This window comes from Atractosteus spatula, chromosome 11 (genome assembly GCF_055471065.1).
Source record: "Atractosteus spatula isolate fAtrSpa1 chromosome 11, fAtrSpa1.hap1, whole genome shotgun sequence".
Taxonomy (NCBI): Eukaryota; Metazoa; Chordata; class Actinopteri; order Semionotiformes; family Lepisosteidae; genus Atractosteus; species Atractosteus spatula.
In genome coordinates this window covers 45,475,660-45,500,816 of record NC_142716.1, presented here as the reverse complement: position 1 = coordinate 45,500,816, position 25,157 = coordinate 45,475,660, and the positions used below count along the sequence as shown (strand labels likewise).

The 25,157-nt window shown below is 42.6% G+C and overlaps 1 protein-coding gene across 3 annotated transcripts in view; it reads right to left on the bottom strand.

Annotated features, from left to right (window-relative positions):
- baiap2b (BAR/IMD domain containing adaptor protein 2b) overlaps window positions 1-25,157 on the bottom strand; it is a 70,433-nt gene extending 45,276 nt beyond the window's left edge. For 2 of the 3 annotated variants that reach the window (XM_088927681.1, XM_088927680.1), the window contains exons 1-3: window positions 24,876-25,157; window positions 7,324-7,399; window positions 2,419-2,505 (exon numbers count right to left, since the gene is read on the bottom strand). In XM_088927681.1, the coding sequence (XP_088783807.1) occupies window positions 2,419-2,505; window positions 7,324-7,399; window positions 24,876-24,947 (235 nt within the window). In that variant the 5' untranslated portion in view covers window positions 24,948-25,157. The remainder of the gene's footprint in view (window positions 1-2,418; window positions 2,506-7,323; window positions 7,400-24,875) is intronic. The other variant, XM_088927682.1, reaches the window with a different exon arrangement.

The window sequence follows — 25,157 nt, the reverse complement described above, 5'->3', positions numbered from 1 at the left end:
AAATCTGCGACTACAGTGCAGCATGGGCCCAAGGGTGGCATTCTCACACAGACCACATTCTACCAACCAACGTCACCCTCAGTGACGCCACCCTGCCTCCCTACCAATCTCTGCTCAAGCAATTCAGACACCAAACCGAGACGGCGACTGTTCACCCACTCGGCTCACATAGCAGGCTAATCAGTATTGGGCTGAAAACATCACTTTGCCTCTTAAGATGTTGATTATTTCTTTGGCGGGCATATACAGGGGTTGGGTTAGTTACTTAAATAGCAACAGAATCCTACCCCAGACGGAAATATTTTAAACTTTACTTCAAGACAGTAATTTTGGGATGCTTTTCATTCCTATGAAATCCTAAGTCAAAATCGCATTAGCAAAAGAAAAAACACCGCACACTATGAAAAACATTACTGTAACTAACCTGTATTTCCTCATGAACATATAGGCCTTTTTGGTTCCTCTGGATTTTACCCAAGAAGGAAAATAACAAATCTGTACACTGAGATCAGATTGGTTTTCCCCCCCTTCCCCAACAGTATCTCTAGTGTGCTGATTAAACATGATTTGCCTAGCCTCTAGCTAGTATGTAAAAATATCCTTTACTCGTATAACTCCAGTATTTTGGGGGTACAGTGCCAGGAAGCAGCAGTGTGTACCCTGAAAGAAGAGCATAAATCAGAACAGCCTGCCTTTCAGGAACTGAATGAGAGATAGAAAAGCTCAGATACAAAGTGAGAAAAAGGAACATTCAGCTCTCTCCCTTTGGAGAAAAGATAAGGTGTGAAAAGCAACACCTTTGAACAACATACAAAAGCTCCAGGAAATGACAGTGCACAGGGAATTTGGGAGAAATATGCAAGGAGGAGGAACTCCTGGCATTCCAGAAATCAACTGCACCCTCACCTTCTCACAGAACAGACTGAACCACAGCTTTCAGGAAAAAAGCTTGATTACTTTCAACAAAATTAATGTGGCAGTTCGAAAGGGCACAATTAACAATATGTGTAGTGTGTTGGCCTCATACAAAACCTCCAGCATCTATGGCTTGATGTCTTTGTGAAGTCTAGCTTTATTAGCTTCCTATTAATCCCCAAAACTTGTCAAGTTTTTTTTCAGAGGGTTCACCATGAAAAACCGCTGTATAAAATACAAAATCTGAAAAATTTAAAAATAAACCCAAATGATTCATGCTCAATCCCATATCCCTTATTGATTACTAGCCACTAAGGCACCAGATACTCATTTACTTAATTTTGAATCTTCGAGTATCTGTGCCATGTGTGGTTCCAGATTTTAAGTGGTAGACTAACCCAGCTACATCCTAGGAGACAGCTTGTATTGCTCCTTAGTCTTCTACATTCAAGAAGAATTTCACTTAGACTCAAGGATTTTAACAAAGCACTTGAAAAATTGGAAAGGATTACAATGACAGCGGTCTTATGGATATCTCCATCCAAACATGGAGATAAAGTTTTTAGCATGGACTGCACAATATATTTCCAGTGCTTCCAGTTTGCTTCTTAATAGATGGCTGCAAACCACACCGTTGTTACTCATCTCAACCAAAGAACTTTGTGAGGGATGACCTGGATTTCAAGCAGTTACCATACATTCAATGTACTGTACCACATGAGTTTATTACCAATAGGTGCATCGGACTGTTCTCTGCTACTCACAAGGCTTCCTAAACCCAGCGGAGAATGCTCCACAAAGCCTTCACTCGGCTATAAGGATTGCCCTTCTGCCAATGCTCTGCTATCCATTTCATTTTCTTCCACTGCAACTCCCTCTCATTCCACCTCCCAGTTCAAACCCATAACCCTGCCCCTGTTCTCAACAGGCCCCAACACTCCAGCCCAAGGCATCACAATCACAGTAGTGCTTTTGTTCTCAGTGGGATGTCACATCTACTTTTAAAATACAAATAACAAAAATGCTCTATAGCCTCACTTGAGTATCATAGCTGCAGCAACTACTGCAAGTGTTGCATGTTCTGGTATTGTAATCTGTCTACAATGAACAGCTATTGAATAATACATGTGTGGGCTTTACAAACAAAAAGGCAAAAAATGATCTGTAATCAGGATGTTCTGCCATCAGGGTTGTGAAAAGGAATATAAAAAAATTAAACAATTAAAAACATTTGTTTGGCACAAAATACTGTGGAACATCTCTAATAAAAACCCTTCAATGTTTCAGTAATTGTTCATCTCCTGTTGCTCTTTCTACAGTGTCTTCTGGACACGGTCAATGTACAGGAGCATATGTGTGAACTGACCAGAACAAAAGCACTGGACTGTGAGTGGGCACGTCCAGGTAGGAGGTAGTTTCTCCTGCTCATGGGCAGGTGCCCACTGCTCTGATTTCCATTTCCCTTTTGCTCAGGAGGGAACTGCAGCTGGCTCTGTGACTCACCAAGATCCTTAGAGCCTTGACTTTCGCTGGCCAGCTCGCCCATCCGCACCAGAGCGTCGAAGTAGCCCTTTGCTGCAAATGTCACACCTGGAAACATGAAGCACTGGGCGTTAGATCAGGATGGTGTGTAAGACAGTGGCTGTTCTTCCAATCCATTCCTTTCAAGGGCCTTTCAATGTCTGTCCATGACTAGGTTCTGTGCTTGCCAATGATGAACAAATTACAACTTTTTGAAGCTACCTGATAATCTTTGGCAGGGATCCTGCACTGGAATGGACTGAAAGTACCACTGATGCACACTTCTGGTCTAGAGCACTAACACAGTGGGGCAGAGATGGCCAACAATGGATTGCTCATTTTCCTCTCATCTGAGGTGTCAGTTGCTTAGTTAAAGCCAATGAAGTACTGAACTGGTCTGGAATCTCAAGTCCTGCAGGTTTTATGGATATTGAGGTCTCCTGTTGGCCACCACTCATTCCAGCATGTTACATTTAACCAATGGTGCTTGTTGGCCAAATAAAGCTTCAAAACTAATAAAATGCTAAGAAGTTTTCAGATGCAGCTCTGTTAATCATGTGGCTACACCAAAACTCTCATTGCACTGCAGCCTGGTTCATCCTGTTTTTGCCATGGCCTTACAATATTTCAATCCCCATTATCTGACAAGCTCATCTGGAAATAGCTTCAATACATTAAAAATATTATCTACGCCTGAGGACAATTTGTTCACAATTTATAATAGCATAGTGTCTCCTGAGGGAATTAAAAGTCCTGAAATGAACATTATGTAGGATTTTGGTATTACTTCTAAATATTACTTGTTTACTTTACATTTAGTAAGAAAGAAAGTTAACATTTTTACACTGTAGAAAAAAAAAGCTTTCACAAATGGGAATCATATAGTCTATTCAATGCAGCAACAAACATTAAAGGATATATACATGTTTTCTCACTCAGTATAACGGCCAGCACAACTTTAAAATTACTGATCCCAGCACTGTCTCATTTCTCCTACAAGTTTCTGCTAAATGAATAGTGTTCCGTTTTCTAGACTGATGCTTCCCATCTACCATGAACTCCAGTCCAAGAGAACCGGCCTTAAAGCAATTGTATTAGGAATACTAAAAGGCTGGAAACCTTTGTCCAACCCAAACAAAATTAAAAAAGGTGCACAAACTAACCTAACAATACAACTTAAACCACTTCCAGTCTCTAAGAATTTCAGATTTTCCCTCTTGGGGGAACATGAAGGTCTCCCAGGAATTATAGCTATTATAGATTACATGAAAGAGTTTATGCCTGATCTCTTAAATCAGACAACAGTTATCTTGGAGATGCATACCTATTGTGCTGTGCACCGGAAAATTCCTGCTTAACCACAGGATTATGGAGTTTGCACAAGACATATGCAGGGGAGAGGGTGGGTGGGGTGCAAAAAATATTAAATTCAACTTTGTCAGCTGTAAATTTAAAGAACCAATTTCAGATGTGTGTGATTAACACAAGCTCCTCAAAAGCTTGCGTTATGAAACAATTACCTTTATTTTTTTTTTACTAAGGATCCTGCATAAGAATGGACTTTTTCTGAACTATAGCCATTTATTCTTTTTCCATTTCACAGTTCCACAACAAATCTGATCAATAGAGCTTGGGGAAGAGAATTTTTAAAAAGCACCAGCAAGGTTAAATGTCAAACATCCACCCTTCCCATTTCCATTTACCATTTTGCAATGGGAATATTGACCAGAAAAAAAAAAGGTGAAAATGTTAATCGCTGCTCCAATTAAATAAAGGTCACCAGTGCTCTTTGTATTGCCCACTACGCTCCACTGATAACACAATGAATGGATCTGAAGTGGCTGGGGTCAACTGGCAGTGCTTCTTGAGAAACAAAAGCAAATCCTCAAAGCAGAACAGAGAGGCTTGGCAGTTGCAGATACCACAAAACCTACAGCAGTGTAGGAGCTTGCTTTAGGGGGGAAACAATCACTAGAATCATACTCACCAAATTGGTCTGTGTAATACAAAACAAACAGAAGCCGAGCATCTCAAATTGTTAATGCACACTGGCAATGAAACAAATACAATTAAGATGTTATTGTTCAACCCCCCTATACTATTCTCAGTTTAATGTTTGTAAACACTGTGTGCGGGGAAAAAACATTGTAGAAATTAGCTCCCTGGTATCGTGCTAAGTGGGAACTGATAGATCAGTTGCAGGGAACTGTAATTTGCTGGTGTCCACAGGCAGCTCCACAACTGAGCACATATTCAAGGGGATTAGCAGCTAAATCTCCTCGCTCTGCTTCCCGAAAGCTCAGGGAGAGGGACTGCAAAGAGGATTAGAGACCTGATACAGAACAGATAGCAAATCTGTAGGCAGGAGCAAGCCATGGGCTCTAGTGCTACTTCCTTTACAGAGAGTGAGGAAAGCCATTATCCTCCACACCTCAGCAGAGGAAACTACCCACCATGCAACGGAGAGCAACCAAACAGCAACCTAAATCATAGACTACACACTGCAGTGCACTCTTTTTTTCAGAATAATTTCTTATGGCCACCTGTTACAGGAACTACCAGCTGTTAATCAACTTGGCCTCGATAACACAGCACCTCGTCCCTGCACAGTAGGGATAAAGGCCCTGCAAACTCCTCTGCATACTGCACCTTCAGAGTCATACATGTTCTGTTCCACACTATGAGCTCCACAGTGCTTACAGCAGGGAAAGCATCAGCTGGAGGAAAGCAGCAGCTCTTGCAGAGGAAGTCACCGAGGATATTTTTGAATGGGTCAATCTGGGTGACACTAGTGGCACTGTCAAGGTTATCCCCTTGAGCAGTGGCAAATGACATGGACCCGAGTCAAACCATCGATATCTGGAATTCAAGACAGAACTCTAACCATTGAGCTGACGAGTACTCTTCTGCTGAAAGCGCCATGAGTACCCTAAGGGGTTCATCACTGCTTTCCAGCATCTCAAAGCCACAGCACTTTCACTAATGATCTCCCACAGAAAACGCACAAGTAAACACTTGGAACTTCCAAAGCCTTGATGAGCACCGTTTTAAAGACATCTCACTTGCAATGAGAAAGATCATAAGGCTCTCAATCGGGGGAGAACTGTACCAAAAGCTCTTTCTAGTTTCGCTGTCCACTAATCTACTGCTTAACCCCAATCCCAAGGTAGCTCATTAACAAACTGGATGAATAAGTACTCAAAATAATCTTGATAGCCTTCTCTTCTGGCTTTTCCTGTTGACCACTTAGCTCTGCGACACCTGTCCTTCCTCCAATGAAAACCTTAACTCACATGACAGAGGATTAGAAATCCTCTCCATCACAGTGGGTACAGTTACAAATCCCTTTGCCTTGTCTGTGCATTACATCAATATTTTCTGATGAAATAAAAGGCTTATTGACGTGTGAGGCACATGAGTACCACAGTAGACTCCCAGGCCTAAATAAGCTTTTTACAATACAACATGGAAGACCAGAAAATACTGTGGTTTCAAAGCTAGCTTCATTTTTTCAGTAAACTAAGACCCCCAAACTTGTGACACTGGTGCCTTCAGAAGATTGCTTACAAGTGTTGCATGCGCAATAATGCTCTTACCCATCCAGAACCATCATAGAGCTCATAAAGAACACCTCTGAACAATCATGGCACTTTCCAGCAATTTAAATGGTTTTTTTCCCCCAACGGAGATGAAGAGTTACTCAGACCTTCTTAAAAGACAGAAGTGGCATGTTTATAATGTACTGTAACTACAGCACAGGCCCATACTGATTTCATGAAGTGCAGTTCCTACTTTGTCAGAACACTTCTGCTTGTTGAAAAGTTACAAAAGCAGTTGAAGGGAAATCCTGCATTTTATGTTAAAAAAAATTGGTTTGGTTATACAATGGCAGTGGCACCTACTGTAGTTATCCTGAATATTGTGCAGAATGAATCTTGTTGGGTTCCTTAGAAAGCATACCACAACAAAATACATACCTTCAACACTGTAATTAGACAACATGTATAAGTAAAAAATAAATAAAACCCACTTTTCACCTTGATTGGAGGTTTCCCCATATGAAAGCTGATGGATACATTACCTTAATACACAAATTACTCTGCATTTTCAGAGTACTGTATGTGGGAGCCAATCGAATTTAGCTGAATAGTTGCCTCCATTCCTTCATCTCCCTAGAAACTGACCTCTTTTACGTGTCCTACAAAACCACCTATTTAGAAAGGAAGACATGTTTTTTTAACTGCACTGAACCTCTCATTTGCAGCACCTGCCCTACTTTGTGTTCCAATTGTCAGTCCTCTGTGTCTCCTGGGTGTTCCAGTGATTCTGTCTGTTTGCCCTTGGGCTTGATCCCTGTACATAACACACTCCTGGCATGGGGCACATGCAATGAAGGAAGAGGGTTAGGAAGGGTCCATTACATTGAGGTCTCTCTGCTCATGTTGGAAGAAGTCACACGTCCCACAGAATGCATAATCTGATTATTCAATCTCATTAATTTAGACTAAGTTGCTACTACTGTAGGTGGAAGAGAATTAGTTTAGAGATTGGGCAAAAACAAATGCAAAAAATAATTAAAAGTTTCTAATAATACAATAGTGACTCTCTCCAAATGGTGGCTTAATGACAGAGGATGCCATCAAAATCCAAAAGAGCTGGACATTTTACACAATACCTGAAATGTTAAACAGGTTATATGCTGCAATCAAGGTCACACAAAGGAACACTGTGAAAGCAGTTAACTATCTGAAAATACCTGGTTATCGATTATATTGCTTTTTAAACCAAATGATGTCGAACAAAAACAAACCATTGGCAGGCCAGTTGGCCAAGTGCCTGGAAGTCTTGAAGAAATCCGACTGAGAAGAAAAAGATTGATGTACTTACTGGAAAGTGCCTTCTCGTAGCTCTTCCCCATGGCAACAAAGTTCCTCAAGCAGGGGTTGAACTGCTCCATGATGGACTGTAACAGAAATAGCAGGTTTTTCCGTCAGCAGCGGCAGCACCAGACACCCGCTCCTGCATTAGCATAAACGGACCCTGCAACCCTACGAGCGCTCAGCTCTCGCGCTGACAAACGCGGAGTAGTGATTCATTCAGAAATCACTCCCACGCTGCACCGGGGGAAGAGAAAGGGGAGCCTACGCACAGAGAGCCCACCCCCACACTCCTCCACCCCCTCTTGGATATACCACGCACTCCCCCCCCCCGAACACCAATAACATCTATACAGTTCCTGTTGCAGCACTCCTCGCATGCTCATTGCTCAACTTAGTGTGCAGAGCTGCTTAACTGAATTGGTTTTCTAGAGAATGGGGACAGGGAATCAGGATGAAAAAGATGAATAGTGCACAGCATGAGGACCAGGAGGAACTGTGGTATAGTAGACCAAGGAGCAGGATGGGGAAGAAGCTAATAATAGCTTGCTGTGGCTATGCACTACCTGCTATACAGGCAGCAAGAAGAGGTGGGAGACAGGTATAGGTAGTGAGAGAGATGCAGCTCTTAAACCTACAGCAAGTGTTGGGAGGTGCAGGACGAGTTCTAGAGATTCTGGAAGCAGGCTGGGTAGTCACTAGCCTGTCAGGTAACAGGCCAGCAGCACCACAAACACCAGGGGAATAAAACTGTAGATCTTACTTAGGATTGAGCTGGAAAGCAGCCAGAAGACACCAAAAAAAAAAGCAACTGAACTAAAACATTCCACACGAAGCCTCCAATCCCTTCAGGGAAAAACTTCAAAAGAAGACATGTCCAAACACTGCTTCCAGCACCAAACCTTGACTTTCTGTGTTGCTTTTAATTATGAAGGCCTACAGAGACTGCGCCTGTCCACTCCAGACCAAGATTGGTGTTGTACCCGCTCCCTGCCTCTTCAACAAAACAAGCTATTTAATTATGGTAGCTATGAAGAATGCCACAGAGGCCACCGGATTTTAATTTTTTGGAGCATTAATTGGTACAGCGAGTACAGAACTCAAGTACATAACGTATTACTCACACAGGCTGGGAAGAGAAATGAGTCACTCACTCAACATTCAGTGTTAACCTTTATTCTAGCATAATTGTACGGTTTGTCCACAGAGAGCTCCAGTTTAATCTGATGCCCCCTTGCATCTCCGCTTTCATTTACTGAGGAGGGGAGTTTCTCAGCTGGAAAATTACACATCATAAACAGGCTCATTTATGTGGAGTGCTGCAGCATTAGCGTGGCCTGCACATTTCAGAGCACTGGCCAACTGCAAGGTCACCTTCCTATTCGTCAGACTTTTGCAGGAGGTAAAGACCTGCAGTAGCTAGGCAAAAAGGGAATGCAGCTGGTTGTGGTCATGGAAAATGAATGTTGTAAAAGACAAAAAAGCCTTGGTGAAGCATATGACACAAAACCTAGCTATGTCAACTTGTTTTATATATTGAAGAACAAAAACACAGCCCAGTCTTCCAAAATAAGCCAGAAAGGTCTGAAACGAGAGGACATCAGCCCATCTGATCCAATTTATCTGCAGGTCAAATAGCCATGACTGTAGTTGATGCAAACAAATGAGAAAGTATGAACCCACTTCAAAACTGACCCTTCCCTGACAATTTCAGACATGCTTAACTTGCATGTCTTTCTGAAGTAAGAGAAAGCCAGATCACCCAGTGAAAACCCATGGCAACATGGACACCACACAAAGACACCATGCTGCTACTGTACATCAATACATAATTTGCAAAAAAGCAAAGTACAGCAACTTTTTCCCAACCAGCCATATAACATGAAAATGAAAATCCATCCGTCCATTTTCAGGAACTGTTTTATCCTCAGAGGGTCACTAAGCTGAAGGATTAGCCACAGGTCCCAAGGTGGTAATACTACACTGGCGGGACAGTGGCCCATCTCAAGGCACACACATGCGCTGTATGCATTTACTTAGACACTTGCGCAGTGAGGAAACCCACACTTGTATAGAGAGCACAATGAACTATTGGATGAATACTAACACCCCAACTCTCCTAAACTGCTTTAGAAAAGCAGCACCTTGCAACCAAGAACATTGGCTAATTTCCCAAAACAAAACCAGAGAAGTCTGAAGGCAAATGGAACCCGAGGATTGCCAAACCAGGTGACTGGAATGGGAATGCAATCAGATTATGGCTGGGAGCCCAATAGCAATTGAGCCACATTTGCCTCATTGGAGAAAATCATTCACTTCATTTCAAAGCCACAAAAAAATGTGAGCTGTTTGTGTTTGCAGTACTGACCAGATTTGTTTTTCCTTGCAGTGAAAGAACTGCAAATCACAATCTGGTGCATACTCCTTGAGAAATGTGGCTGTGCGCTTCACACTCGAGCATCTAACTGAAGGAGCTTAAATGGCACAAAAAAAAAGTCCGTCTGTGGCAGTGCTGGGAGGAACACCGATTAACCCACAACTTACTTCTTCCATGTAGCACAAATCCCGCAACCTCAATGAGACAGCCTCACCCTTGAAGGGAGATCACTCTGGCAGAACATCCCTATCTACCCCCTCACCCCCACCAATGTGTAAGGATGTTCACACTCACTGCTCTTATGTAAACCCCTGCTTACTAAATAGCTGGTTGAGGAGGACTAGTCAATCTGATAATGAGCTCTAATGGCCTCAGTTGCTAGAAGAAAAGAAAACGCTCAAAAGGTGAACACAGTCCGGGCACTCCAATCAGATTAGAGCTGGAGTGAGGATTTATATGATGGGGGTGCTTGATGCCCTTTAGGGCAGCCAAGGATTTGCAATGTATTTTGAGCCTGGGAGCATCTAAGGTATCAACCAACTGCTCATAGTTATGGCTGGGCGAGTCTTCCCAGCTGAGGGGAGCTCCAGGTTGCTCCTAAACAATGCATTTCTGTACCCATCTCCAAACACGAATATGTCCACAAACCTGGAATGAGAGAAAGCACAGTGTAGGTTCTCAAGTGTTGTGGATGAATTTGCAAGATGTCATTTCTTAATACCCGGCACACTCCAGCACTCGGTAGCTGTGTGGCCATTCAGAGCGGTGCTCGAGTGCTTCACTTCCTAGCTGCTAATGTGCATTGTCAAGCCAATCATAACCATGCAGCTGCTGTGTATGATAAACAGGAGTTAATGCAGAGAATTTTTCATGATGTAGGTTAGGGGCTGTAATAAGTGCAATTAGCATAGAGGATTCATTTTAATCCATATTCAATCAAAGCAGCTTTCTGAAGATGCAGTCAATACTTCCAGTACAAACAGCATCAACACACTCCAAAACAAATTAATTTGATAGGTTAATTGTAAAAAGCTTTTCCTCTTCCATTTTTAGTCATAAATAAATGGCCAGGTCACGCTTTTAAATTTTTTATCCGTTCTACCCATTAGCCTGGCCAAACACATGAACTTCAGTTGTATTTAATTTTTAACAGCAGAACCGTTCTGCCCACGAGCTGACAATGTCCTGATTAACTGCTTGTTCATCAAAGGTCCTCTGGAGTGGTTTATTAGAGGTGTTAACCCCAGTGGTGGGCTGGCTGTGAGAATCCAGGGTAGAATACAGTCTTGTTTTATGGTCATCACCAATTGAACTGGAAATTTCTCACTTTACCCGATCTACAATATGGGCCCTGTTGCATATCACTCAGGTAGTTGCTCATACCTCAATAGTGGATGAAGTGGGTCCCCTCCTACAATATATGTAAAGGATTTCGGGATATGAAGCACTATGATTGATTTTATATAAATAAACCATACTTGTACATATTCCAAAGTTCAGAAAGTTAAAACGCTTGATCTGACTATGTATTTATGGCATACTGTGCAGAGGATTACTCAGTATTCTCCTATTAATTGACACTTCTTGTATGACTAGGGAGCAGTGGGAACAGTAGAGCAATCATAGGAAAACAAAGGTTTAACTTGATCAAAAGATTCAGAAAGGGGAATCAGGGCAGAACCTAACTAAGGCTTTACAGCTGAGAATGAAGATAAAGCATTGACAAATAAAATGCATAAGACTTTTTTTTTGCCTGCACATCAAAGGCACTGTCGCATCTCTTCAGAATGAGAGTGCTTCAGAAATGATAAACGTTTTCCGAGATGCCGCCATCTCCTCAAGGAGCCCAAACATGCCTACACATTGCACCACGCAGTTTTCCCACCTTTTCTCCTGCCCTCTCCCACACTGTGGCTGCCGCGCCACTGCTGAGATTTTAATTAGGGCTTGGTGTCAGCTCACTGACTAATCACAGAAGGTGGTTTTAATTCAGCTACCTGCCAGTTTAATAGAATATAATGGAAGAAAATACCCCCAAAACAATTCTTTGACACCTGCCATTCCTCTGGAAATCATGTTTGTCAACTGACAAAACAAAATCCGTTAATTATTTGCTCAAGCTAACATTTTATGTTAAAAACTGCATTCTGTACGCAAAAGCAGTCAGGACACACCCTTGTGTTATGATGTTTATGACCTAGGTGTTAGGCAGTATACAATAACTTCAACAGGACAAGCCAGCGGGAATAACAAAGGATCAAGATTCACCTGTTCTCCGCCACCAAAACCTTCACATACCCAGCCATCGATTTTGATCAAGTTCTAACTTGCAAACAGTTCTCTTTATTCAATGCTCAAGTTGCATTTCCCTATAAATTCCAACACAAACTGTTGACTGTTGGGACATCCTGTTGACATCCCATTCCAAAAGAATTTAATTTTGAGAATTACCTGAAGTAATGTCTGCAAACTATTCAGCTGTGCAAAATGAGTGCCATGGAGCACGGAAATATCACCCTTAAAATCACAAAGAGTACCAATGGCAGCCAACACTAATTCTATGCAGTCATGCGTCTTGCTAATGCAAATCACAGACAAGCAGTGTCCACACCAATAAGATGTGGTAATATCAGTGGAAATGCATAAGGATTAAATCACATTCCTCCACGGTCTTCACAACAAAAAAAGTTTGAACTGGCAGCCCAATTTTATAAAGAGCCTGTATAAATCACAGTGGGGAAAAAAGACTTGCAAGGTAATCTCTAGAGAGGAAGAAAAGACAATAGAATATTCTCATTCTCCATTTTCAGAAACCACCTTACCCTTAGAGTCTCAGCCTCACCCTGCTGGCAGAGGAGGAAAGGCAGGACTACACCCTGGACAAGACCAGTCCAGACACATCATTGATGTGAAAATCTGGTGAGGTGAAAAATTGGGTGAAATCTGACAAATTCCACACAGATTGAGAACCAGATTTGAACCCAGGACACTGGAGCCAAGAAGTGGCAGAGCTACCTAATGTGCCAATTAAATACTGAACAGTTGAAATATATACTCTTGCAGGAATGAGAAAAAACAAAAACAAAAATCAATCTCTGAGTCCACTATAGACCTGGTTTGTTTTTCATTAATAGTCTCAAGGAGATTCCATCTTGAGGCATAACTCAAGCTCTGAAACTCTGGCACATATCCAGTTTAAGAGCTAGACAAGATAACCACCTCCACCCACCCCTAAACAAACTCTGCCTGGACTGCAAGCGTAGTGAAAAGCAGATCGTTTTTCTAAATTAACAAGCCACATTAGGCAGGCATGTTCATCAAATCAATTAGCTCAAGATTCCAGGAACCTAACAGTGTGAAACTGTGGAGAGAGGGGCAGACAGTAAGGAAGGAACTAAATCGAACCAAGCAACCCCACCTCCTTCTTAAATAAGTACATCCACTCTTTGATCTTATTCCTCTGTGACAAATGTGAAGTGGAATGTAGATTTCATGCTTGTACCTGCTCTGTTGGAACATTAATTTGTTTTTTCTTTAAAATGTCACCTAAATTCTTCCACACTGCCATTTTACTGGAAGCTACTGTTGTGAAGTCAGGATGATAGAGAACAATTTTGAGAAGCATCTGGGAACGTTCTCTATACTTGGAGCTTTTGCTGTGCGTTATTCACGAGCAGCTGATACCATATTCACTTGCTCAGAAGAGCACTTATTTCACAGCACTGTTACTTTCCAAAATCTTTTCGCACTCATTTTGATGGGGTAACAAGCTGAGCTACGGTGTATGAAAAGGCACTTGCCTGTTCTGTTGATTGGGGCTGCACACACTGCTTTAAATGCATATCAGTGTGATCCCTTACTCAAAACACTGGAATATCATAATTGACATAATCAAGAAAGGAACATCAGTGCTGGGAGGCTTGTTGTCTGTTTTCAGATAGAAAACAGAAGCTGATTTAGATGTGCCGGAAGGTTAGGCTATCATGTAAAGAACCACAGTGGTATTTCACAGCCCACTGGTGCTGCTACAGTGTTTTGGCACAAATTTGGCCATTTGAGACATGAGAAGTAGTGCCATTCTACATGATTGACAGTGGGGCAGGACTGGCATACTGCAAGCAAATGAGATCCTAACGAATATAACCCAGACCATAGTGAAGAACATCCTACTAGCATGAAAAAAAAATAACTTCACACTGTGGAATCAGACAGCAATGACCTACTTTTCTCAGTTCTATATGTTATGTACGGTATGCACAGTCCCCAGGGTAACATCATGCTAATTGCATATGCATCAAACTCTATTGCAAAGAAGACTGCACTGCACTAGTAAAACCTCAAAACAAGCAACCACCGATCCTAGTTGTGAAATAAAGCTTAAGGAACTTTTTTGCTGTTCGTAATGAAAAGAAGCCCGAAAATGTACAGAACCAGAGCGATCTACCAAATGAAGAGGCATCACAATCACATAAAGTGAACCATAAATCTTGCTCATTGCACTCTGGAATTCTAAGAATCCTGCCCTTGTATAAGCTGTGCAGCCCCTTTATGGTCTTTATGGTAGAAATGCTGGTCAGGAGAAAGCTTAAGGGGAAAGCTACTTTTCCATTCCTTATCAGCAGCATCACCTTGGTTTCTAGGGTGAACTGAATTTCAAAGAAGCCATTTTAGCAGAGGACTGGATATTTTCACACACCGCAACTGAAGCAATGATATTTGAACAAAATAATAGGTGTGGGTGTGTGTTTGTGTATGTGGGGGTGCCTATCCTTCGTAAAACATGTTCCTTGTAGTTCTCACAAAGAGCAAGTCATAAATCATTGGTAGATATTAGATAACATGCTAGCTACAGAGTAATTTGAATTTAAAATATCAAAGAAGCTTCTCATTATTTGCTTTGAGAAATGAATGACGCGACAGCTATCATCCTGCATTTGTCACATATCAGTTTCTGAAAGAAAAAGGGAAATGCTTCTTTATACAGTTTTGTCACCATTGGATGGATAACTGTATGCGAGAGGATATATCCTCTTCCTTAACTCGCTACTCAATTTCATGTTTCCTTTTGTTTCCCCTCTGAGCAGAGCCGGCCTGAAAGGCACATAATGAGCGTGTAGCCAGCTGCTGACAAAGCCTCAGTCTATACAGGTTAATACAAGCAGGAGACCCGCCCTTGTTCATTTGGTTTACCCAGTACACTGACTGACGTTTATTATCAACAACTTCCAGCCATGCTTCCTCATTCTATCACCTGCAGAGTTTGAAGGCCTTTCACTCTGTACCAAACTGACAATATGCTAAAAAAAAAAAAAAAGCCCCGGCTTCTCAACATGATCACCAACTCTAATAGGCGAGAACTGCATTATGGGACCACTTTACTAACGCGGCCCTTAGGCTAAATATATAAAAAAAAAGTCAGCCTGGGAACTGCAGTGGTTATATTCAACTGTCAGGAATAGCAAACTATCTGCAATAGCAGCTCATCATGTCAGGGTGAGAGACTGAGCCGCGAAGACCGACACTAGGCTGGTACAGTAATTAGAGTCGAGATACAAACTAAGAAAGACAGTGGGGCATAGTCACTGTAGCCAAGAGAAACTGAGGCATAGCAGTGGAAGATGTAGTGTAAAAGGGAGCAAAGAGATAGGAGTCCAAAGCAGAATAGAATAAATAACTTAAGAGGCAGCAGAGAGAACAAGGAGGGACATTGACCTTCTTCATAAAGGCAAGGGCCTAGTTCTTGCACTGAAAAAAATAGGCTTTTCAGACAAGACGTATGCCACAGCATTACAGAACACATTTTGCGAAGTGCACAATACATGAATGACCTATTGCAACTCAGCGCGTTTAACAAAGGAACGAAGCGATTTATTTTGACGGACAAGCACCACCGGCTTTAACGCGATTTAAAAAAAAAAACGGAGAACAGAAAAGATAGGAAAAGCAGACTGCTGTGGTGTAAATTAAATATAAACAAGGCAGTTGCTCCATGATTTCTGGAGGCCATGCCCTCTGCCAATTGGACAGGCATGCTGTGGCCTGGCAGGCTCAGGCCTGAGAGAGACACTCAGGGATCCACAAGCCAAGGGTACAGACAGCTGGAGACACTGCGCGGCTAAAGGTCACTTCCTCCCTACTGCAGGCTGGCTGAGTCAAGCAACACCTCTTCATCTCACTAACAAATGTCAGACTTGATTTATCCAGATCTTTAGACCAGTGAAAATATATGTCCACAAACAATTAGTCTTCATTCTTTTAAAACTTGACTCCCATTGCAAAAACTAGCTGCATACCAGTTCCCTCCCCCCCCACCCTCCCTTTTCAGTCTCCAGTACATTTCACTTACTGCAGTGTTTTTCCCCCCCAACCCCCACTGTAGAGAAGAGAGGGTATAAAAACTTCTCCGCGTGTACTGATCTCTGGACAAATAACTAGACGTGAAAGTGGTCAAAGTTAACTTTCCGTGTCGGATTTGCACTTCTGCATTTCATTCAAAATGCAAAGTACAATTCTCTGCTCTATTCCACTTCCAGACTGGCAACAAGCATGATGCGCTCTCCAGCTGTGCCCAATGGCTTGAAACCTGGAGAAACAAGAGTCTGAGGGCACACCTTAGCACCCTGCATGAACTCAGGGCTCAGCAGTTCTTTTGTTGTCCAGAGACATGCTCTCATACTGTATGGCTTATTTGGGAATGGGGGCTCAGAGGTGAAGCTTTTATATGCATTGTCTAAAGAACTGTCTCTTTAGCTACAGGAGAGACAACAGTTGTCAGAATATGAAGTGAACGAGGGAACAGTTTGCCTTCCCCAGTATCGGTCTTCGGAAATATAGCTTCCTACCTCTCCCCATTCCACAAATTAATTTTACTATGGCCTGCAATCAATTAGTTTACCCTATCGCAGCTTACTAAAACGTCACAAACACAGCACAGAACACCCCCCCAAAAAAAAAAGTTTTTTTACACCTTGTCACCTCAGCAGTCTCCATAGCAACAGTGTAGCCTCTGCAGTACTGGGATTTACTCATCCTGCTGCCCAGGAGGCTTGTTTAATGGGCATCGCATGAAATATTACACTGCCAGCACCCAAGGTCACCCCTACCATGTGGAAACCCATTTTTCTTCTCCAAATATTTGTCACAGAGTTTCTGACACAGCATCTGTGCATTTGCCCTCTCTTTACAATATAATTTAACCAATGAATAGCATAGCACAACACACACAAGAACAGGTACCACTGCACCAAACCACAGACCTGGTGATTTCTATCACCTTTACATCAAGGATGTGCTATAGGCATTGTCATTAGCCAGGAAAAAAGCATGTGAAATCAAGACATTATACTAACCACCTCATCCTATAAGTTTTCCTTTGTGACTTCCCTCCAGGGGGAACACCATCCATCAATGGTTATTATTAGCTTTCAAACAGCTGGCTCTTAAGTCATTTTGCAAAATGCTATGCATTTGCTGGGAATTAGAAAAAGGAAAGGATTTTATAACTGCTATCCTTTTGTTATTCAAATGAGCTCCTATTTGAGTATGCTAGCTGTGTGACCACAGAACCAATTTCACAAGGCAGCCTCATTCTGAACCTCATTTCCATCCCTTTACCTACAAGAGAGCAAAGAGGGATTCCCAGTGCCTGGCTGGTGTTTTTCCACAGCTCAGCATGTTCATAGTTTTCTCATCTCCTTCACAGTAACCCTTCTCCCACTAAGATATTGTTTAATTCAGGCCAAAGCCTGAAGAAAGAGATGAAATCTTAAAAGCACATTTCCCCTTTTTGTTACAGTGAACAGGTCTTTCCCGTTCTCATTATCAATTAGCTTACACTGGGAAAATTTTAAAAAATTATCATCTAAATACAAGCTTAATGTCACAGGTGATTTTGAAATGCTGTTTCTGTGTAGAGAATTTTGAGCTCTTCCATTTGTTTTGAATAGATATTTGACATAAAATAGAGGATTGCACAGTCTACCTCTTCCCTGCACTACAAATGATTCCAGCGACTACCTTGTGCTAACGTGGGATTCGGTGACCTTAACTGCAGTTACGCTTCTACAGAGGTATTCGCACAAACAGCATGTTTCTGGGGGCCTGAGGTGTAATTACCTGCAGGCAAGGGGAACAGATTTGCAATTATCAGTGTCATACATGAAGCAGTTGGAAGCTCTCAGCCCAATGACAGCCACAGCCTCCTTCACCTCTTCCTCCCTCATTCTCCAGAGTAATTACAGGCCCGCAGCCCCACGCAATAATTAGAGGCCGTTTTCAGTGGCTATCAGCCTCTCTCCGGCAGAGCTGCCTTCCACCCTCCCGCTGAAAGAAACGACTTTCCTTCCCTCCCATTACATTTACTTTCAGACCTCTCCCTCACCGAGTCACCATTTTTAGGGACACGCGCACCCGCAATCCGTATATTGACATTTCTTTCCAGTATCAGCAGGTCTGTTTTGCCAAATATTAAAAGCAATAAATAACAAATCCAGCCATTGCAGCTTACATCCATTTCCTGTGAAAATAATGTTAATCTGAAAGCACAGAAGTGGGAGACCCAACTCCCATCTCACCCCTTACATTACACCCTCTCACTACTGGAGGAATACTGCACAGCATCAGTGCATTAACGCAGAAAACCTTCACTTGTAGTTCATATATGTTCAATAACTTAAGTGTTTACCCTGACTCTTTTGAAAGGCTTTGGGTCAGATCTGCGAATCTCTGCAGAGCTCCATCTTCCCTGCAGTGTATTTCCACTTCAGTGAGACACACCCCTGCCACAGCCATCATGAAACTGCAGATCACTTATTAATTGTCGTCACTTTCTTTTGCATTTGGATAGGTTTCATTTTCAGGACAACAAGTAGTATTTTTATGTTTTCAAGGGCTCGCCACGATCTGGATCAGTCAGCAAAAGACAAGCCCAGTTCCAGATTTCAATGATTGCCAGCGTGTTCACAGAAAATTAAATTCTTCTGGTTATTTCGGGTACACATGTAACAAATCTTAAGAGAATTCTTATATTAAATTAGGGAGATTAGGAATCTAGATGTTTTAAGTGTCCTTATTTTACAAGTACAACAGTACCAAGCATTTTGAAAGCAAGTATTCCCCCATTTTGCAGTGAGAGCAATGTCAGTTTATTTGAAACACGAGATGCAGTGTGAAAAAAAATTAGAAAAGCTGTTCCTAGCTGCCCTCCCCATATGTATAACAAACTAGTGGGCAGCAGGCACTGCACAGTGGGAAAACCAGAGAACAAGAATCAAAAGCACAATCCTTCCCTTGTCTCCTTAAAGCAACTCCAGGTAGGTTCTATTGTAATAACAGCGTTCATGACACTGGACAAATGTTTCACTATTTAACAAGCACAATCCATTCGGGGCTTGACTTGGAAGCTCAGGGCTTTATTCAATTAATAGTTTCTGCACACCGTTTGGAACTGTAATTAAAAAAAAAAATGTAGTGTTTTACAGCACAATGTATTTTAACAGTTGATAAATGAACAACAATATGGCAAGAACACGTGATCTGATGGAGCTTTAAGGAGCTTTTAACCTCAAGGTTCACTGGACAGACATTATTACAGGCTCACAGCGGGTGTAACCAAGTAACCAAGACAGCATAGCTTGGTCCCTAAGAATCCCTAATGTCAATAATGCACACAAGTCCCCACCACCACATCGCCAAATAAAAGAATAAAATACCCTCTCTCAAAGAGTTATCCAACCCGTCTCCTTACAACTCCTCTGTATGACTCATAGGGCATAGTAAGGATAGCTGTTGGTGCGTTGCTAAGAAACCATCTGTTTTCTCTCCCTTAAAAATACCAATAAACAACTAAAGAAACAGCAAGAATGTTCTGGTGGTAGCCAAAATTCATTTCCCAGAGAACTATGACCCAAAGCTCTTACATATGCCCCTGTCCTGACAATCTATTCTACATTCCATCCAAGTTCTAGGTCTGGCGCTTTAGTTGAAAGCAAACGAATAGTTTGGGCAGCACACTCCAGCTTTTCTCATGTGGATTATTCACAGGAAAGCCTGGTCTGGACACACACCCAGCCCTCTTGTCACCAGTTATTACAATCAGGTTACAACAAAACAAACTAAAAAAAAAAAACAGCCTCACCCTGTCATTGTACATTCCTCTGGAACTCATACAGCAACGGGGAGGACATGTGAAATGCCGCAAACATGTACTGGTATTGGTTCTAACTTAACTAGAAGGATACACCCTGAAGGTACACAGGCAGCTTCCATGACAAGGTACAGCTATCTCCTTCTGTTGTCTTTGTGTGTCCCCCGACTCACCACCACCACCCAGTGTAGCCCCAGGTAGGCAACAATTTCAGTGGGTGGGTCTACTGTATGTTTTATTGATATTGATTTGACAAATCTGTTCTATAGCTACCAACCATTAAGTGATTGATCACGCCAAATGTTCACATACTCAAATTCACTCACTTTGCCGGGACCAAGAGCAGCACTCACATTAACATTTGATGGAGAAAATGTTGAAATATTATAGAGTCTAGGATTTTAAAATTAGTTCAGGCCACTTTTCATCTCCCCCCCCCACATACACGTAAGTCAGCAACTTCAATTGTGCAATACCCTGGCAAATTGAAAATCATAACAAGACTGGGGGAGAGGCAATTTCAGTGAGACACTGAACCCCAGAGCACCCACAGGCCTTTGAAAGCACACCACCTACAACACGTAGGCAATATCTAAAGCACCTCAGCTCACTGCGGTACAATTCCGGCTGAGCTATGAAATACAGCCCACACACTCCGTGAGTCAGTCCCACACAGCATCACCACAGTCGCCTTCAGCTTTCAGCTTTAGTGAGAGTGGCAAATTACTCAGCAGTAGAGAGTCTGTTCCCGTCAGTGGCAGGTTGCTCCCTGTCTGTCTGCCCACCCTTTATCCCTCTGGAGGAAACAGATGGCATCTCTGCACGAGAGCTTACTTCTCGCTTAGTGTGCTAGCCCTAAAAAGGGACATTAGCAACCTTTGGAGCACTAACCCTTGTCTCCCTAGCACGGAAAAAAAAACAGGGGTCAAACAGAGGGGAGGAATGATGATCTCTTCTGGCCCCATGACATTCACCTTTCACACAGCTGACCTAATCAATATACCTGAAGAAAAGTATCCAAGCCCAGGTCAACTCATATCGGCTCATTGCAACCCACCATAGCCAAATGAAAAATACTGGGCCGCATGCAGCTCTACGTGTTGAACTGTACTGCACGATCTGCATTAATCCGGCATTGTACCTCCTGCATTCAGTTTAGACTTACATTTTTAGAGCTGTCTCAGGAGAGGTTGCTTGACCTGGTCAAGCAAGCACCAGGTGAAAAATAAGGAGATAGGCTGCAGCCATGACAGCACAGAGCTCCAGATTCCAGAAGACAGATCGGTTTAGCCTCCTGAACAGTGCATAAGGCAAAAAGTGAGAAGGCAAGGCTGTTTGATACTTACCTGTCATAGACCAAGCAGCTAAAGAAAACTGAATATTTCATATTATGGCTGGGCTCAGTTTACTGGTCTTATGAAGATGTAATGTCAAAGGAATGGAATTGACTGTTATTTTCACTCCTGGGTTACTGCGTCTAAGGTGGCATTCTGCCAAGCTCATCCTGGGATGCCCTCCTGTTCTGACAGGAAAAGTTACTGGGACACATGCAGACAGCTGAACGTGAGAGTTATTTACATTTTAGGGGATTTCTGATTTTTTTATAATGAATTCTGAATGAAAACTCTTACTTATGTGGACTCACTCAATTTCTGTCTAACGGATTCCACAGGGATTTTGCAATTTTTTTTTTGGGGGGGGGGGGGGGGGGGGTAGATGCATTTTGAACCAACAACACGTCTGTGCAGATTTATTCACTGGCTATCAGACAGTTTGATGCAAGGCTTCCCCTGGGAGCTCTGGTACGGTCCAGCCTGTGGTCCTGTTGTCTGTGACAGGCGCAGAACTGTAGGCATGCAGGCTCAGACAGAGGTCAGAGAACTATTCAGGCAGCCTGAAGAGGCTCTCAGGCCTTGCCTCTGAATCCTGGTCCTGGAGAACCCTTGCAAGGGGCTCTTAAATCAATTAAGCTAATTGATCTGAAGAAGATTAAGATCTATTTTCCAGTTAACAAGGACTTCGTCCAGATGTGCAGAATGTACATGATTGGACGTGAACTGAACACAAAGTGGCATTTTGCGGTAGAAGGGCTTGATACGATGTCTAGACGCAGGTGGGGGATGACATTCTTAATTGGTCCCCCATTGAGAGCATACACAGTCAGATGTACTGAAGGGTTCAGACAGAAAACACTTAACGAGTAGTGAACACTCGCTGAGAAGTGAATGGAAGGAGCTCCGTTTGCTGAATTTCATCCTAGCAACACACCTACAGAGTACATCTGAAATCAAAGATTGAGTGCAGAAACAGATGGAGAAGGTCTGATTGTACAGGAACGTCACTTAAAGGGATTAATTAGCCTCAGACTAAGAACTCATTTGGAACAATAAACCAGAATACACAGCAGTCCTCCAGGTCCAGTGTGGAGAACCGCCGATATAGGGGACTCTGTTAAGGTAACACCAAATCTCGCTCCAACTGGCTCCTCAGTCCTCTTCTCCAACCCTACTGGGTCCTTTGACACATCACCCATTTACCGAAATCTCCACAGACCACAGCCTTTTCCTCCAAGGTTCGGGGAGGGGGTCAAACCGGGTGAATTATTGTTTTAACCTCTTCTCCAAATATCAACCGCAAAACCACTTGGCTTTCTCCTGACCTTTCTGCTCTACCCACACACCAGCCTTGCACTGTACCGTCTTCGCCACCCTGCTGCCAGCTCGTGTGCCAGAACTGGGTCGCCCTTGCTCTGTTGGCAGGAGTTGCCTGGCAAGCCTGTTTGTCCTGTAAAGTAATCCCATGACTGCGAGCTGCGAGTGTGGGAAAGGGAAAGGTAGGGAGTAACCTTTCATTAAGGATCACACACGGCTCACAAGTCACCCCCCTTGCAGGCAAACAGGCACTCACCCCTTTCCAAAGGGGGTTTCTCTTTTATTTGGGGGGGGGGGTATAATCTGCTGCTGAAAAAGGCTCGTCTGTACATGGCTGATAAGATAGCCTGCTTGTTATACAGTGTGCTCAGCAGACTATGAGAGATTCCTGCTTTGCTTGTGAAGGAGTGCTTTGTTATGGAAATGTTGGGCGGAAACTAACCTTCTGTATTTCCATCTCACTAAGCTTAGTTTAGACGTCCAAGATTAGCCCTCTGCTTTGAGAGAGAGAGAGAGAGAGGGCTATCCTTTCACACTGGAACTGGCACACACTCTGGCTGTTCTCTTCCCAGACAGACATTATCCCAGCTCTCTCACAGCCCATAACTAAACCTGATGCTGGGGAGTAACAGGTGGTTTACATAATCTCCCACCAGACTTCACATTATAGAAGTAACACCCCCCTCACCCAAAAAAAGTAATCCGAGGTCTTTATCCATTAAGTTGTCTCAGTACCACACTGAGAAACTTTTAACCACTCGTTTCCTCGTGTTCCATTAGAACCTTAATTATTCCAATATCATGTCTGAAAAAAAAACTTCTATTTATGACACGCAAGCTGTTGAGCTGCTTCTCTGTTCAAGTGAAAACGGAATTAAATACCAACAGAAGCTAATGAACATACTGTACACCCGCATGAGAGAGAACATCTTGCGTTAAGCCCTGCACCACCAATGTCTCACTGTAAAAAAAAAAAACCAATAGTATTATGAAGGACTTATCACTCCCGTCTGTCAGCAGATGAAAAAAAGTCTATAGATTCAAGTTGCTGCATCCACCTACTGTACTTCTCCCTCGGCTCTTCTCAGCGTGTCATAATGCCTCCGTTCTCTAACCCCAATTATAGCGCCTGCCCTTGCTCTCTCACTCCCGGCCCCACGGGCAGCTTGTTCTGGCTAACGCCGATGGAGACATTATGGAAATAGATAAAGTGTTGTAAGTTGTAAGACTAGCGTAGACGATTAAAACAAAAAAGGAAAGCGAACTTCGAGTTTTGGAGTTAAGTGTCACTGTTGGTCAGTTTTTTTCTTTTTATACAGAATAAACACGGTTCTGGAAAAAGGTTAAGTCTCCAGGTGCAGTCTTTCGCTTATAAAACGTAACTAAGCATACATCTATTAAGAAACAGAAGAAAAGTTTACTGCCTGGGTTCGTTCTCATGGGAGAATATCAAGTAGCTCCCCGATTGCTAGACTGGTTTTTAAGAAGAGAACGCCCAAAGCCGTTTCTGCTCCTGGCAAATTTTATAGGACGACGTGATCAAACCTTTGAGAAGAGGAATTCACCTCTGTCACAGAGTAAATAACGTCATCGGCAAGGTTAGTACCATTATTCGTGAGCAGAAGACACCCTGTACAGCATATCACATCACCACTGAAATCTCAATGGTACCCTGCTTTTCAGTACCAAGAGATCTCGCACCTGTGAATCGAGGCGAAGAAAGTACAGTATCTGGCCCATTTTTCATCTTGAAGAACTGGCTAGGACGAAGCTGTCGCGTAACCGGAACGACCGACTGATTCAGCAATTCAACTGTGCTGCGGCGGACTACGGCTGAATTTAGCAAATCGAGGAGGGGGTTAGTTCAGCTGGGCAAACAGAAAGCACTTCATGCCGATTTTAACAAGAAAACTATATAAAAACAAGCGTTTCCCCCCCACTTTCTCGATGGTTTGTCTACAGTCAATAGCTGGGGTAACCTTGATTGTTGATTAAATGACATGTTCGTACAGTACCTAGCTATTTATACCTCTTCTATAACAAAAAATAATAGGTTACCTGTTGCAGAGGGGGGGGGAGAGTGCTGAATACCGATAGGCATGTTATTTTTTTAAATGAACATCTATAATTATTAGCGGATTAAACCTTTTATACCTACATACAAATTTTATATTTCGTCTCAAAAAGATAATCACCATAACAGATTAATATTAATTTAAAATAAGACATTATCACCGGAAAAATATGAATGTACTGTACAGTCATGAATTCAAATCACCTTACGTGCAAATTGAGACAGGAGCTCAACAGGCTCAGGGCATTTTTAAAGCGAGCAAGAGCAATTCTTCTAAAACAGATACCTGTAGCCTATAAAAGCAGAGGGCACCTACCTTGTAGACATTCTCAGTTATGCGGTGCACCTCTTCGGTACGAGACATTTTGGAAGCTCCGGTCAGAACCATAGACAAGCCTTTTCTTCTTCAAGAGGAGCTATCCGGAAAACAGAAATATAGTAGAAAAATAGACCGATACAAAATATTTTTAAAAAAGGACAGAGAGAAAAGCAGCGCGCACAGAGAACACCGTAGGCAAAACCGCAGCTTTTATAGAGAACTCGCTCTCTGCACCCACACTAACCCACGCACACAATTACACAGCCACCGAGACAGCGC